We start from the raw sequence: 17,429 nt of genomic DNA, 5'->3' as shown, positions 1-17,429 counted from the left end.
GCTGGACAACAACAGGGTCTAGTCACCTTGGCTGCCGTCACAGCCACCAAAATGAGACAGGCACTCTGAAGGTGTGACTTACCCAAGCAGCTTCAGATGTTCACATCAGAATAAAATTAATAGCTCACTAAAGTCTACACCGATGAGCCTTCCCCTGATTACAGAGAGAAACCAAGGCAATTAGCTCAGCAGCAGACATGTAATAAGCCCTAAAATGTGGACTTGCCCCTGCCACCTGTCCAGGCCACAGTTCAAAGCATGAGTGTCCCACAAGCCCAGGGCAGTGCTGTGAGGCACACGCTGCACTTTACCTGAAGAGACATGGAGCAGAGCTCTTGGGAGAAGGCCCCTGCAGAGGCAGAGCCCACTACAGACACAACGCTCTGCACTTCACCATCAGGTGTTTCATTTGGAGCAGCTGCCCATAGCTTTCCACAGCAGGGGTACAAGACCATTGCCTCGGACAGTGGTACTTTGCAGCCCTTTCCCCTCCCAGAGGGAAAGATCAAAGTCAGCTCCACCACAGCTTAAATTCAGTGCTTTGGCTTCTCCACCCTGACCTTGGGGGCCTGCTTTCCCCTCGTCCTGGAGTCAGCCTCACCACAGGTTGGGCACAAGGTGGTCACGGCCAGAACACACTTGACCAGCTTCCTCCGCAGCCTCCCTCCCTGTGCCCGTGATAGGACTACTCTCCCCTCCCTCCCTTCCTCAGAAGGGTGTCACAAAGGAGCAGCTCATTTTCCTGCAAAGACTGCAGCAAGCCCCCTAGTCCCAGCAGTGCTCCTGACCTCTGCTCTGGAGCACACAGGAAATTCTGGAGCACCATCACATACAGTTTCAGTGGCCTTGCTGTTGACATCGTTTCAAAACTGGATGGCATGCTAAAATCATAATAAAAATAGAATCCTGAGCACTGTTCCTGCTAATGACCACTTTTTACATTCAATTCAAACATGTATTACACACCTTTTTCCACTACAAAAAGAGAAAAGATAATTTGATACTAATTTGAGAACCCAAGGGCCAAATTTCATAATATTTTTCTTTATTTTTACTCAAACTGGAGGAAGAAGAATGCTTTTACTCATCAGACCATATTCCTACAAACATCTACTACTATAGATACGCTTCCAGGCTAATGCTGCCTTGTGATTAGAGCAACTACCCCTGTCAAATCTATTCGAGCTAAGAGCTTCAGGGATTTCATTTAGGACAGCACAACTGCAGAGCCATAGCCCATCTCCAGTATTTTCATTGCACTGCCTTGCTCTTTGCAAAGCCTCTCCAACCTGCTTCCATCTCAACTGGGGCTCTTGGAGCCAGCAGCGGGGCCATGACAGTTCACATATTTTAAGGTTTTCCTCACAACCTTGAGGGATTAGAAAATGAGGCTTTGATGTATTCAAGACATGTGCTTGAGATTACTTGTGTACCTAGATGCTAGCACATGTGCCTGCAAATTGTGGTCTAAATTTGTTTGTCCCTGGAAGCTCAAGTTTGCAGCTGTGGGTGGAGTTTCTGTACAATTCTATAACTGCATGCCAGTCTGTGGTCAATAACACTCTATAGCCTGTATTCAGTAACAATATTTGAGTCTATATTAAAGATTACTATATTGTTGCAGAATATGAGCGACAGCACATAAGGCCCACATAATGAAAACAACATCACTTCAAAAGAGGTGGTTGAAAATTAATTTGAAACCCATTTAGAAAATTATTTCAGTATTATTAGGGATTGATTTAAAAATGCCATCTAGAATTCTTTCTTTTTGCAGCTGTATATTCTGCGCAATTTTATGAGTTCCTGCACCTACGGGAGAGATTTACATATTTTATGTAGCTATTTTTTTTTCTGATATGACAGGCACTATCTAAATATTCTTGTACATATAAACAAGACTGATCCGTGCTGCATTGTGTTACAACTAGACTAAATACTCTTCACTGAAGAGGAGGTGTTACAAGATCTTAATACAGAGTTCTGCAAGAGGAGGGAAGATTTTTTGGGGGTTTTGCCTTTTTATCAAAAAGTGGTATCTTCTGTGGACTTCTCCAAGATGAAAAACCAAACTGACCCATACCAGTTACACTTCTTCAGCACATCACAACTTTCAGACATGCTATTCCTGTTCAAGTCAGTAAGAGTTTTAAAGCTAAATCTAACCCTGCATGCTTTGCCAATTTTCTCTGGTGATTTTGTCCTAGAAATGCAGACACTTGGTACATATATACCAGTGAGACTGTATTAAAAGCCACAGCAGGTAGAAAATAATACAGCCTAGGGAAGTTTTGTTTTTGACTCTCCTTAATCAAAGCTATGCACAAAGCACAATGAGGCACAGTAAATAAAGACATTTCACACAGACAAGCACGAAAATCTTCCAAAACAAAGAAAATTAAATTATCTTTCAACTAAAGAACACACTGCAATGAAAGACTAAATGAGCAGTTCTAATTAAAACCATGCTGTGAATCTCCTACTTTCCACCACAAAAAAAAAAATCAGCTAGTATTTGTGCATGTACAGCCACCCTCCAAAACCAGTCAAGCAGCTTTCCAGCCAAACAATGCAAGACACAGAATCTCAGAGCTGCGAAACATATTGAAATTATTTCCATAGCAATCATAATAACAATATGTCAGGCCAGGATATGCAGGGAATGGGGTGGCAGCAGGAGCTCAGCCCCTCACCAGCCCCAGTGCTGCCTGCTGTCCCCAGCACAGTGCTGGAAGCACCCACACAGTATCCACCCCTTGCCCCACATCCATCCCCTTGCCCCATGGCTCCATCCAGTGCCCTGTGTGTTGGTGCTCGTCTTGGCAATGATCAGTTTCATCCAAAACAGGCACTCGCATCCCTTCTCTGCCCATGCTCAGGAGCAAAGCATTACATGCCAGTGTGCACATGCAGGAGAGCCAAGGCGCTGCTAGTCCTGGCCGCTGGTGAGCACAAGCAGCCTCGTGCAAGCCCTGCTCAAGCTTCTTAATCCTGACATGTTGCAACCATCTCAGGCTCAGGTGTCTCTGCTTGCAGTGCTAAACCAAGCAGCTGCCTCAAGTGAAAACACTAAGAGGGGGATGAAAGCTCGAGACTAACCCTCTATGCGTGAGCTGCACCTGGGCTTCATGCACAGCGCATCTCTGAACAGCTCTCCAGAAACGAAACATGATCTCTCTCCCACCCCGCTCCCTTCTAGATTTTTATCTGTTTGTGCAGTCACGATGTACTGTGGGCTTCCCGAAGGCAACCCACTGTCCTTTCACAGGCAGAGAGCCGAGGGGACAGGAACGTGTGGCTTATTAAGCACAGCAAGCATGGGCATCCCTGTCCTGCATGGAACATGCATGACATGCTGATACTGCTGTTTTCATGCCAGCACAGTGACAGCAAGCAGCTAAATGTAATAGACTTCACTGAACAGTCTAAATTATAGATTTGGATGACATGAAGAAAGGAACAGTTTGCCCAAAGACAGAGAAAAGTAATGGGAAGATTTTGGACAGTGATGGAAAGCTTGGATCCAGTATCATGATGCCTGACTTGCTATCAAGACATTCAGTAAAAGCTTCAGAGACTTCGTGACCTTTAGATGTGGACTGCTACAATGGTGGCAGAACAAATACAAGATGCAGTCATCCTAAGGGATCACAAAATCAAAGGGACTGAAGACAGATGAAAATGAGGATCCAGTTAGTAGCATTCACCTGAAAGCCATCAGAAGGAAGTAGCAACATACAGCGAACCTGCAACTGATGCCCAAAAAGCATCAGATTTTTAAGAGAGAAAACCTAGTAGGTCTCCTGAAAAGCAGCAGAGGCCTGCAAGAACAGAATGAAACTTGCTCCCCTTTATCATGCTATTTTTGGGCAGCTGGTAGCCCCACACACTCACGCCTGACACCCAATCTCTTTTAACACCCGTGGCAAGGCAGCAAAATTGTCTTACACCAGATTTTGCAGCCAAGTAACCTGAGTGACAATACATTGCACAATTAATTGCCAGTTGTCAGTGTATACTTGCTTGGTAGAAAACTTAAGCACATATTCAACATTTAATCCCACTTTATGAAAGTTTAAGGATGTATTTAAGTGCTCAGTTTCACTGTAACAGATCACTTTGCTCCATCTCTTCTACATTTCTTCCCCCTCTCATTACACAGAACTGGACCAGCAGTATTTCTACATGAGTAGGACTGCAAGTGGCAAGAGATCAGTTCTCTTTCTCATGAGGACTATGGGTTTTTGCCAGGATTCACATGTAACACCATGTTATCAGTGTCCCAAAGAGCAAAACCCATTGAGGGACACTCCAGCGTCTGTAACTCCCCAAAATGTACCCACGCTGTGCCTGCAAGTGCTGTTTACTGCACTTGAAACCTAGGCAGCAGACTTTTAAATCCCAGTGTGCATAATGTCTGCATGCAAACCAAAAGCAGGAGTTCCTCTGCTTTATTGGGTATTTAAACATTAAAAACAGGTGTTTAAAAACTGCATTACAAATCTGTCTGCAACCTATATTATTTTTACCATGTGTAAGTAAATTGATCATTAGCATGTTTCAACTGTTTCAGTGAAAATATGCAACTCCTGTTAAATTATTTCTTAAACATGTGGAGGGAAGAAAAAGTTTATTTGATTTCACTGCACTGACAGCATGCAACAAATTTTACTTTTGTGTATGTGTACAGCAGATGATCTCCCTTTCATGGCAGGTATCAAAGAAGATGTTGAGCTATTCTTCACAAGGAAAGAAATTATAAACCCCTGCTCATAATGGAAGATGAAATGTACTTTGAGAGAGCAACTGAGTAATTTGACACCATATTTTCCACTGATTCAGCCTGTTAGTTGAAATAATGACTAATTAAAATGGAAAATCTATACTATAACCATATATACTGATATTCCATATCACAAGGTGTGTTACAGATGTAACTCTTCTTACATATAAAAATTATAAAGTATAAAATAAGAAATTCCAATGGAGCTATGCTGGTGTGAAAGGGACCTGAAATATGAACTAGCCCCCAGTATATCTTCATGCAGAAGGCAGACAATATGATTTTCATGATACATGTTTTATGTAATTTGGAGTACCAAGAAAAAAAATATCATTTGCCCTGAGATATTACTTTTAGGAATAGAGGACAGATGTCTAGTTCCCAAAGCAGACTTATAAAAAATTAATCGCCCGCCTCATGGAGGTTAGCAGTATTTGGCAGGTAGGTTAGCTCAGCTCATAATGAAGCATCTGGCTTCTGGTAAACCTGCACTTTAATTTTAACTGTGTTTCATTTCAGATTTCGGGTGCATGTTAACGTGCAATAATCTGGCAAGTCTGGAGCAGATTTGCTGATTGGTAACTTTGGCATAGGTCTTCTCAACTGCAACCAAAACTAAGTCAAGTGACAACTGTGGTTCATGCTCAGACCACAGCCTCACATACCACCTGAATCTCCCTGAAAAGCTATTTTAAATCCAGTTGTCAACACCTCACCCATCCAGTCTTATTTTCTCAAAAATGGCTTAACTAACTAAGAGTCAGCAAACCCCAAAGCATGTGCTTGAATTAAGCAGGCTAAGCTGTCTAAATTCAGGAGTGCTCCAACAGTGCTTTGAATGTAATTTGGTTAGAGTCTGGGGTTTTGTTGTTTTTTTTAATTGAGGTCTGGTAATTTCAGACAAGCAAAAGATCTACCCATGTAGTATTTTTCCTTAGAAAAGTGGGTAGCCATTTCTACCACTACTGGTAGCCTCTTCTGGTTAACCAGAAGCATCTGCAACTTTGTCTCTGCCTTCTGATTCTGTGACAGAGAAAGCATCTGCATCTTTTAGCAGATGCAGTATTAAGCACAGGACAAAAGGATAGAAAGGGCAAAAAAACCTATCACACTAACAATCAAGGATGAGTCCTGATTCCTCCCTGAAAAGTAGTAGTACACATTTTAGAGGTATACTTCTAAAATTATGATGAACCACCCTTTTAGAAAACATGCAGAAAAAAACCTCTGGCCACAATGAAAGCAGTTCACCAAGTTAAAAAGATACAGCACAAGGCCTGAGGAAAAGTAAATGAAGAATCAGAGAGGACTACTACATTTACGTTCTGCCTTTCTTGGCCTTGCTGAGACTTCTATCACACTGGTTGTAGACACTCAGGGTGCATGTGCTGCTTGTCACCAAGACCACCAGCCTGAGAAGGGAAGCAGGAAGTGAGCAGTGCTGGAGATAGAGATGACTGCCCTGCTTCCCCCGTAATCTAGAAGGACTTTGCCTTATCAACTGCCACCAGAGGACAGCTAGAGGATACCCCACACAGTGACAGCAATGCCACTGACTCCCTTGTTGCAAAGAAGGAGGCAGAAAGGAAACCAGAAGAGGCCAATGAAAAGGCAAATCAGGAGCTGAGATCATCATCCCCTTTCCCAAGGGAATGGAGACAGCACCAGCAGAGGAGGGGGAATGCTTTCCATCCTCTCCTCCCTGAAGGCCACAACCAACTTCTGCTTTGCCTGCAGCCACTGAGTCCAAACTGAAGGCAAACCTAGGGCTAAAGCCTTCGGGCTGGAAAGCCAGATTGAATATCTCAGCATCCTAACAGCTGGAATATGTACTGCGGCGTCCATCATGCTGAGTGTGGGCGAGGTATCATTTTTAACAGAGAGTAGAGTACACCCCCCAAGCACTGGCTGATGGAAACCTTGTTTTTCATTTGGAAAGGGCCGTTGCACCAAACAGCAGAGGCCTGTCCCCAGGATGGCTCATAAATCAGAGCTGAAGTTGCATTTTCAGGGTCATGAAATCTTCTCTGGCTGACAGCAGCACACTTTCCAGGATGGCTCCCTTCTGGACTTACCCCTCCTCAGGGAGGCCACAAGCTAATGATACAGCTGTGCTTGTGGAGCTACTCTGTGGGACCAGCTTCATGCAAAACACAAAAATGAGAAACTCCCTCCTTTCCAAAATACACTTTCCTAACCAAAAACAAAAAATGTGATGAAAAGCTTTCAATGGGCGTTCTTCCATTTGCTGGATTTATAGAAGCAATAGCAGCTTTAAAACATCTGCCAAATCATTCTACATTTCAGTTTTGATTATCTGTCTGCTAGTACGAGGTTTAGCTTTAACTATACAGATGCAAGAAGTGAGAAGGCCATTCAGCTCAGATTTATCCTTAAGAAGTACCGGCTGTCTAAAACAAGGCTATAAAGTGTAGGCTCCCTGTCTGGTTAGTTGTGTGATTGCATTGCTTTGTGCTATTAATTGCAACCTGGCTAACAGGTGCTTGCCAATGTCTTTATATGCCTGCCATAAGGAAGGATTATATTTCCATCTGAACAAAACGGTGATGCTGCCTTCTAAAAAGAAGCTAAGAGCAGCACAGAGAGGAAGTCCACTGTGGCATGATGAGTTGAATCACTGCTTACTAACAAGAATATGCCCTCTGCTCTGCTCTGCTTGACCCAGAGAGGGAAGGGGAAAGCAGCTAACACTGTTTTTCCCACATCCTCTCCTCTTGGTCAGGTGTCAGATGGCCATGAGCTGGACCCACCAGGGACTGTTTTTTCTCTCTAATCCCCTTGACTCACTCAGCAATGGTGGCAGCTCTGTTGTTTAAAACAAACTTGCAGCAGTGGGGGACCCCTACCAAGAAAAGCACTTATGAACACACTGCAGGTCCCATACAATGGGACTTGCCATGAGTTCACTTTTGCTGTGCAGCACCAGAACATTGCTGCAAAGGACTTGGCCTGCTCTGTCTGGAAGAGCCTTCCTCTTGGCTTCCTTGTACCTTCATCTTCTTCCTGTCATCAATGGTGAATGAAACCTCTTTTCAGTCTTTTCCTTTCACACTTCAGCTCTCTCTCCTTCCCATCTAGTCTTCTGGTTATCACAGGACTGTCTGACCTCGTGCTGTCGGCTGTGTGTGAAGAGAGGTGCTGATCAGAGTGTGATGCCCCCTGAAGTTACAGTGCTTTGTCAGTGAGGCTTTCTATTCCCCAAGGGGTTTGCAAAAGGTATTCTTTGCTTATGGGTCTGAAGATGAAAGGGCTCTGGCAGGTACCTGTGGCGGCCAGTACCTTCACTGGGACTTTGTGCTTGTTATCTGAAAGCAACAAAACCAACTGATCCATGGGAAGCAAACAATAACACACTCCATGTGTTACCAAGGCGCACAAATAACTCAGGGGCATGTTGGTGCCTAATTATGGTGATGTGGAGATGTGCAAAAAATACCGAGGCAGTAATTGCCATAGAGGAGAGTCTGACACTTGTTAGTCATAAGGGGATTTAAAAATCCCAACAAATGCCTCAAGGCCTTTGAAAATCAGACCCGAAATGTCTACTTGGGATCTCGTCAAGAAAGGACACAGACGACTCTTGTGAGCAAATCTCCTGGCACAGACAACATTTTGCCTATGTAAATCAGCAGACAAATCATTGTGTTTTGCCTGTAAAATGAGGGAGTTCAGACTATTTAGCTGTTCACAGGCTCAGATCAAATTTCATAAGGGAGCACAGGAGCCATACACAACCTCTACCACCTCACTGCAAAGAGGTACAGTGAAAGGCAAGGCAGCGTTCACTGTGTATTCCATATTAACTTAATTTTTCAAGAGGAAAACAAATACTGGATAGTACTGTTTACTTAGATAAAAATGGAAAACCCTTACAACTTCTTTTCTTTCCTTTTTCTAACCAATTTATCTACTTCATGTTAGGAGAGATCTTGAAGAGAATTCCTGGCATATTTTGTGTCAGAAAACTTAAATATAATCATGGCTTTTGAAAGTGCTTACTAGTGCTACTCCGTGCATTTGAATATTTTCTTTCACCATTGAATACAATCTTCTATGGGAGTACATCATGCCCTTTAATTAAACATTCTTGAGTATTTGGATTTTATCTCACAGATACACCACACCCTGCTTGTAAAAATTCCATCTCAGGCAGTCAAAGTGCTTGACTTATTTCAAAGATGAGTTATTAATTGGAATGTCTACAGACCATATATTTATAATCTGGTGCCATCCCTCCCTGGGGAGCCCAAACTTTTATCTGCTGGATTACTTACCTGCAGCTGAAACAGGGCCACTGCTGGCTGAAATGCAAACCTCATCTTGGGCAACTCCTCACCATTACTCTCAAAATGAAGAATGGGAGATAGGTCCAAACGGAGGACATTTTTAAGATGTTCTGGGTGTAAACCCCTTGAATTAAATTCACCTCATTTAAAATGTGTCTGTAGCTATGTAATGCTGTGGGTTTCCTAAATACCCCATTCACCTCATCTTGCTTTGTTCGAAAAATCCTCACCCCAGCCATGAACTCTTGAGAAGGAACAGGTGGCAGCAGGATGCTAGCAGACAGGGTTTTGCTTCTCAGAGTGGTCCCAGGTTTAACCCTCACCTGACGCAACATGAAGCTTCACAATGCCTGATGCCAGCCAGGGCACCATCCCTGTTCTGACTCAGAGGTGGGAGTACTCCAGTCTGAAATCACCAAAGGCAACAGCAACTCGCAAAATACTTCCCCAAGCCAAGGGGTGAAAGCCAGCGCCAGCTGTGAGCTCACCAGCACCGCTCCCCAGCACCACTCGCTTGCCAATCCTCTGCGGCATTTTTAGCTCGCTAGGCGCGCCGGCTCATCCCACTCTCCAAACGTTTAGCAATCGGGAACAGCGATAGCTTGGAGCTGCCATGGCAGCCAAACACCCAAACAGGCAAAAGCGAAATGTGAGAGAATTATTGTGTTACTAGGCTCATGAGCCTTCACAGGCAACTTGAAGTGCTCCAAACCGTATCGTTCCTAAGTGCAGTGAGGAAGGTGCTGCCATTCCACAGAAGGAAATCCACAGGAAATCCTACTGGCATGAAATAGGCCTGGGAGATGGCCCACAGGAGCTTCCAGTGAGCAAGTCCCATACATGATGCAGAGATGATAAGGAGCAAGTGGTGGACACGACTGCTGCCACAGGCAGCCTCCAGCACCCACCAGGTTTGCCCTTTCCATGGGTCAGTATGAACTCCTCAGGCAGCCTGCCATGCTCAGGTTTGGGAGAGAAAAGCAATCTCATACAGTGCCGGCATTGCGCACAGTGCCAGGTCCTCAGCTTTACATGTGGCCCTCTCCAGCTGCACAGTAAAGTCACCAGCCTGGAGGAGCCAAGGAAAAAATTGGTCTCCAACCTTGAGCTTCATGTCATACCCAAGAGAGACTCCAGGCCTCCTATGCCACCGCTCTCCTCATTCAGCATGCTTGCCTCAGAAACCTTTGATCCTCAGACATTCCACCTCCTAAAAGAAGAGATGGATCAGCAGCAAGGAAGCTAATGTTGCCTGGAAAAAATAGATAAACCTGCTCTGGCTGCAGAGAAAGCAACCTCCTGGCAATTTTACTTGGGAACCATGCCATGAACAGCAGATGCTTTTTGGATTTACTTCTCCTCTGCCTTAGCATGCCCAACAGATTTGTGGAGGTATTAATGTGAGAACATCTCCTAGCTTCGGAAGCAAGATGCAAACGAGAGGGGGTTTGAAACAAAGAGAGCGAAACAGAAAAACAGAGAGACAAGAGAGACCTCATCCATATTCTCTTCTCATTGAAGATAAAGGGGAAGAGCTTTAACAACAGCAGAGTTAAAGCAAGTTTCCCTAAAGTACTGACATAAGAAAGACCTGACTATCAACATGGGAAAAAATGTAACACAAAAAGGTAGTACAAGAGGTCAAAGCAATTTTATGAGAGTTTTCCCTGAGTCAACAGAATAGAAAATATTAGAAATGTTGAAGAGCTAAAAGCTTGATACAAAATCTCTGACCTGAAGACACTAAGATTCTGTTTGAGTTCACATCTGAGTTTGAACTTCAAAACTTGGGCTCCTTTCTGTATAACCCAGTGGGATGAATCAAACCTGACCCAAACAGCTGCAACATCTGGAAATACGTTGATTCAGAGACGCATTTTTCAGGTTTTGTCTGTCACCAATTTATCAGAAATTACTCCCTAGATTTCCTCCTCCTCTGTTTATTTATACATACTTTTGTTTTTCAGGTACTTCTTTATTTGTAGATACTTACTATTTCTGTTACAAAAATTATTTATAAATACTTTCTTTCTTTTTGGAAGTACTTTTAATCCATCCATCTATTCACCTCTGGTCTAAGTCAGAACTTTTATGCATTTCTTCAAACACATAACTGGCCATGATGGCAATGTCAGCACAGAGACACTTTTCTGCACCTCTTTATGTTTCTGTTCTTTTTGGAGAAAAGGATGTTTGGGTTGTAATAAAAGGACTGAAAAATACATTAATCCTTATTAAGCCGGTAAAGCCAATTGACAGGGCTGGGACTGTCTGCTTCCTCCCCTCTCCCTTCATGCCCTTCTGTAATTTCCTCTCCACTCTTCTGACACTTGTTTGTGTTTGGAAGCAGCATGCTCACTCCTGACAGACTGGGACAGGGAATGAGAGGGGAAATGTCTGGACACATTTAGTCCAATTAAATGTTGGCATCACATTCAGTCTTTCCAAAAAGCACGTAAGAAACTTTAAGTGCCAAGCTGGCCATTGCAAATTGATGCCTCCCCATTTGCATTTTCTTGCATCAAGCCACAAACAGAGCAGCTTTAATTGTCAGCAAGCATGTCTGCCACAAGCCCCTCTTTAATATCACTCACAAATGTTCTGCTAAAACCTTTCAACTTGCAGCAGACAACTTTCATAATCCCATGTCACTGATGAGTTCTGGCAGAGCTAAAGTGTGTTTGCTGCAGACAACTCCTCTCACTTTCCTTTTCCAGCTGCGGCAGCAGCACACATTTACACAGCAGCATTCTCTGCCTGGTGTCATCCCAACCTCCCACCATTCCTTCCAACGATGTGTTTGCTAACAGGGGTTTACAGCAAATAAACAAACATGCACAGCCCTGCATGTGTGGTCCGTACATCATCTTGAGCCATCTGGGCTTTCAACAAGCTACTGCTCCTGCAGCATGGCTTGTGGCATGAGCCCAAGCAGTGCAAGCATGGCAGCAGTGCCGTGGCATCCACGGGTCCTGTGGCATCTGGGCAGCAATAAAACCTGGGCTCTGATGCACAGAGGGTCACAACCTTGACGGGTGGCACTGGGAGTTTAACTGCTGGGTGAGAAAGCAGCAGCTGAGGAGGGACAGGCACTGTCTCCCACTCTCTCCCACTACTTTTTCTTTTTTTGTTTTAAACAACCAAATCTTGTTCTTCCTACTCCTGAGCGAAGTCCTTTAAAAATGAATGAGACTACTCATATAAACGAATTAAGGGTCAGTTTAGAGTGTCGTTAAATTAAAAGCTTTATACAGAGCAACTAAAGAGCTTGGTAGAATTCATGAAACTAGATTCAGACCTCAGATGCTTTCCAGAGTAGCTGGAAGGGTTTTAGGAACTTAACAGAAGAAACTCTAAAAGCTCAGAACTCACTGCAACATCCAAACCAGTGACATACTTCTACATCACTGCTACAGCTCTGCACTCCAACACGCACTCACAGTTCTGATTAGATCCAACTGCAAGTTAAGGACTAAATGTACTGAGGCATGTCCCCAGCTGATTTAAGTATAAACCACATGTCTGGAGTCTGATTGCACAAATAGGTCCATGGTCACCACTTGCTAGCTGAACACTCGCTGAGTCCTGCATGGGCAGAGCACTAATCCACTCGCCCTGTATTGCTCTTGCATTGTTTTCACCAAAGGCTTGGTCCACCCAGTTTAAAATATGCTCTAAGGTGTGCTCACATGCAGGAATCTCTGAGGACAGGAAAAATCTCCCATTACTTTTTGGTTTTAGAGAAGAAACAGTGCTTGCCACAGAGCACTGAGATAAACAACCTGTGCTGCTCATTACATGGTTTTGTACCTGCACAATGGGGTGGCCCCCCGCAGATGCCTTCACAGCCCCTCGACTGCCTTCTGTCTCATAATGAGCTCGGTGGTGGGATTTCGGCTGCACTTCGATACGTAGTTCATAAGGTCCTGAGTGAGATGGCAGCTGCCAATCAAGAGCAGGCAGGGATGGGCTGCAATGGAAAGGAAAATGGATTAAAAATTAACATCAAGTATGTGATCATAAACCACAAGTGGCCGTCACTATTACTTTAGACACCGTTTCTCAGAGTTCATCCTTCACCATCTTACAGTTAAAATTTCACCAATAAGGATAATGCCATAAGTAATTTAGGAGCTAATGGCTATTTTAGGAAGATTTATGGGTCGAGCATATCTGTTGGACCAGATGCTATCTGATTTGTATCCAAAATCGATAATTTTTAAGACACAGATTACAAATATCTTAATATATTAACTCTTGAAGCAAAAGAAAAAAGGTAGGCAGAAAGACACGGGGAGTTTCAGGAAGAAGATTTCTGCAGTTAAAGTGAATGCCAAACTAGTTTAGCATTTAATGAATCTAATGGGTTTCAACAAATCTGTTCTGTTTACAGGGGGTAGAAAGAAGAAAAAAAGCCATTTCCCTGCTTCACTCCCAACACAAAGCATGTCTGAGAGTCTTGTGAAGCAAAGCCGATCTCTTTTGGGTTAACGCACTGCAAAGGAGCAAGCTCTGAAGTCAGAACTTGCTTATGAATCCTATTGATGGTGATGAGCAAGACTGCAGAAAACGCAGCTCACTCTTCTGGCTCAGTACTGACCCTGCAATTAACTAAAATACTAAGGACTCATTACCATCATGCAGCCCGACAGCATGCAGTGGTGGGGAAGAGGCATTCTTAGAAACCCTCTTCCAGTACAAAAGCACACTTGAAAATAGCTGGGAGACCTCTAAGAAATGCCAACTTGATGCTTTGAAAGAAAAGAAACAAGGACTGTAGAAACAGCAGCCCTGAGACAGACTTACTAATCTTAAAATTGAAGCAATAAGCTTCACAATTAAAACACTAATTTCATGTCCACTCTATATTCTTTTCTTTGGTGAATTGTCTTCACTGAGTGTCGTTCATAAGTCTTTACAAGTAGTCAAACAGCACAACTGCAACACACTCCCCTGCCCTTTTATGTAAAACTTTGTTACTTCTCCCATCAGCCTGGAGAAGATGACCAGCAAGCAGAAAATCGTGTCCCTCAAACCTTTGTAGCTGCCATGGGCCAGGGCTCCCTGGTGCTGTGAGAGGACTTGGGCCACCACCACCTGCAGGTGAGGACGCTGAGGGCTCAACAGCTCTCCCCAGCCTGCAAGGAGTCTGAGCACTGAGGGTTTACTGGATCCTTGCCTCACTGCTACAGCCCGGGAGCAAGGACAGTCTGAGCAGCAGGGATCACGGCTGAAATGAGCTGCCCGAGAAGGAAAGGATGTGCAAGAGCTTCCGCAACGGATGCATATACTGCAAATATTCAGCTGGAGGCTGGATATTCCATCTTACCACCCCAGTGATCCACACTCGCTGCACTTGTCGCTTCTCAGGCATTACAGCTCTCACATTCCCCAAGGCAGCCTTGCTGGCTCCACTGCAGAACGGGGTTTCTACCACTAGCACAGGCAGGTTTTTTGCTTTGCCTTTTGGGTTTTTGTGAGTGCTTACCCAGCCCTGTATCATGAGCATATTGAACTCATATCTGCTACTGGCTGTGTGCATATGCACTGCTGAGACTTCAGGTGGTGCTGAGTTTTCCTACATTATCTTCATTGTTTACAAGTCTGAGCCATGTATTTGCATGTCTATGGACACACACCATACACATTACAGGGGTCAGCTGGAGCCACTAAGTCCCATCCTGGGTGAGGACCAGGATCACTTTTGCTTCCTGGGCACCTCCTGTTACCCCAGGACGGCTCACTGGCAGGTTGCCAAACTTCCAGCTATTCTGTTCTCCAGCCCTCAAGACATGGAGACCCGTAACAGAGAGGAAGTATCCATCCCAGCTCACTCTAAGTGGGAGCTCATCTAAAAGAAACTCGTTGTCTCTGTGCAAGTTCCGAGCTTCCATGAACAACTGGAGTCAGAAGAAGCCAGGGGGGCACTCTCTCTCCACTGCCAGGGACAAACCCTGAATTTGCCTTCTGCCACTCCACACATGGAAGCCCCTGCCTCGGCTATAGGCAGGATGTTGCACCTTCTGAGCTCCTGTGCAAGCCTCTTCCCCAAAATGCCCAGGGCCCAGCCTGGAGGTGAGGGGAAGCTCTTCTACTACTACACACTCATACAAGGAATGAAGAGACAGCAGAAAATTACAGACAAATGGCCATTGTATGTAGCCACTGCTCTTTGCCTAGCACTTTAGATACACATATTTTAGTCTGAAAAAAAAATTCTGGATGAAGCATATTTGACTAATGATAAATGACAAAGAGCAGAGCAAAACAGCTGTGCCTCTCCTGGTGATGATCAGCACACATTTTTAAACAGATGTTTCTGGTTTTAAGTAAATTCTCACTTGATGGATTTTTTTTTTTTTCTGAGGACACAACATCCATCAGGTTAGAAATTTTTAACACTTAATTAAAAAGGACAACTCTGACTGACAGCATGAAGCCCTCAAGTGAAGAGGGTTGGGTTTTTTTTAAGATACATTGAAGTGATAGCTTTGTAATTAATGATATCTCTTAAAAAAAATAGAACCAAAGAAAAAACACACAAACTCCTTTCAAATCAGCACCTGAAAATGTTAATATAATTAAGTTGTAAAATTCATGTTCTCAAGTAAAGCCTGCAAATATAAATACAGTGTGCTGTTAGCCTGAAATCTATAATCAAAATTCCAAAGCACCACCTGTCCAATTATAAATTGACAATTAATGGGAGTTTTCCTGATAAAGGAAGCAAAGTGATGCATTTAGCAGTGTCATGGACTGGGGCTGTCAGAGCTATTTCCTATGTTAGGTTATCTTCATCATGCACTTAATTTCCTGTGGCTAAACGTGGTTAAAGGAAAAAGCCACTGAGCAAATGGTGTAGTGGTAAAATCAAATCTGGTTGCTGCAAATATCAATTTGAAAAGGCCCAAACTACCTCATCAAGCCAGTGTCACGTGGAGGGGAGAAGAGCCCCACCACAGCAGTCAAGAAGAGGAATAAAATGTCTTCATGAAGTCTTCCTATCAAATACACATCAGTGTTTTGCCCTCAGATCACATTTTCCACCAGCTGAAAACCTGTCCCGTTCCTTTCCGCACCATAATAAATCTCACTGCAGTCCTCCTAAATGCTGTAATGAGGTATGGTTGCTTCAAGGCAGGTTCACAAAACCTGGTGCTAGGCTGTAGAAAACTGACTCAATATAACTCCATCCTACATAAATCAGATTAAAAACCAGATGAATAGTGATTTATTTTGCATACACCAGATACACAATATGATTAAATCAAAAACAGATTATCCAGTCTGGCTGACTTCTGTCTTTAGCAGAAAGATTTATCAAGTTACAAAAAAACAGAAAAAAAAAAAAAAAAGAAAGATACTAAGCAGCCCACTGGAATATAGACAGGGAGGAAACAAAGCCAAAAACTTCTGCTAAACTTTGTAAAGGTCTTTAAACTCCATTTTCACATGACTGCTATCCATTTGGGAATTAAATTACCATTAGCTTTCTAAGCTATTAGATGCCCACGGCCACTTGAAAAAGAGATTCACAAACACTTTTTGTCCCAAACTGAAGAAGGTATAAGAACAACTGCCAGTCTCACCCTGGGACTAACCCTGCTCTTGGCCAAGTACCACAGCACAGTCATCTACCCCAGACAGCTGCCTAGGAGAAGATGCTCAGTGTCTTTCAGCATCTGAAGTAAAGTGAGTGACCTAGAAGGAGGACAGCTGAGACTGGGTGCCCTGTGCTAAACTTATGTTTTTATGACAAGGAGTTTTCCTATAGAAACAAAATCACAAACTAGAAAAACCACAGGGCTGCTGAAACTTCTACCAGGCTGCTAGCTTGAACCTGCTCCAACTCTGCACCAAATGCAAATATGGTTACAATTTATTATTTATTACTTGTCTCACATTGAAGTGGATGCCTGTGAAAGATCCCTGTGTGTGATTTTGAAAGAGTAAGAAAACAACGGTGATGGCTACGTGTCCACCAGGCTTGACTGTGGTCTGAAAAATACACCTGCTTTATATTTCACCTATGACTTAACGTGGGCAGATTTTACTCTCTCTTTTTTTCAATTTCCTGTCTGACAATTGAGCAATCTGGCTGCGAGCTGTTAAAATAGATGCTGTGTCCCACCTCAGACTTGGCTGTATTTTGCTGGCATGTGGAGCAAGTAGCTCCTCCGTGAAGTGCACGAGGCGCACTGGAATTGCTCATGCTGAAGTCTGAAAACATGAGTCGTTGTCATTCTCCCACATAATACTTTCACACTACTGTCCTAAAAATTCACACTCAGAGATTGGTTTGCATGGGAAGTTTCACATTTGATGGCTTAGAGAAAGGA

The 17,429-nt window shown here is 43.7% G+C and overlaps 1 protein-coding gene across 6 annotated transcripts in view; it reads right to left on the bottom strand.

The window, feature by feature from the left end:
* The window catches only part of NFATC1 (nuclear factor of activated T cells 1), a 111,194-nt gene that overhangs the window by 78,606 nt on the left and 15,159 nt on the right, over positions 1-17,429 (bottom strand). For all 6 annotated transcript variants that reach the window (XM_048295716.1, XM_048295727.1, XM_048295722.1 and 3 more), the window contains exon 3: positions 12,901-13,060. In XM_048295716.1, the coding sequence (XP_048151673.1) occupies positions 12,901-13,060 (160 nt within the window). The remainder of the gene's footprint in view (positions 1-12,900; positions 13,061-17,429) is intronic.

This window comes from Corvus hawaiiensis, chromosome 1, assembly GCF_020740725.1.
Source record: "Corvus hawaiiensis isolate bCorHaw1 chromosome 1, bCorHaw1.pri.cur, whole genome shotgun sequence".
Lineage (NCBI taxonomy): Eukaryota > Metazoa > Chordata > Aves > Passeriformes > Corvidae > Corvus > Corvus hawaiiensis.
Note: the sequence above shows the minus strand (reverse complement) of the source record. Positions and strands in the feature narration are given on the sequence as shown.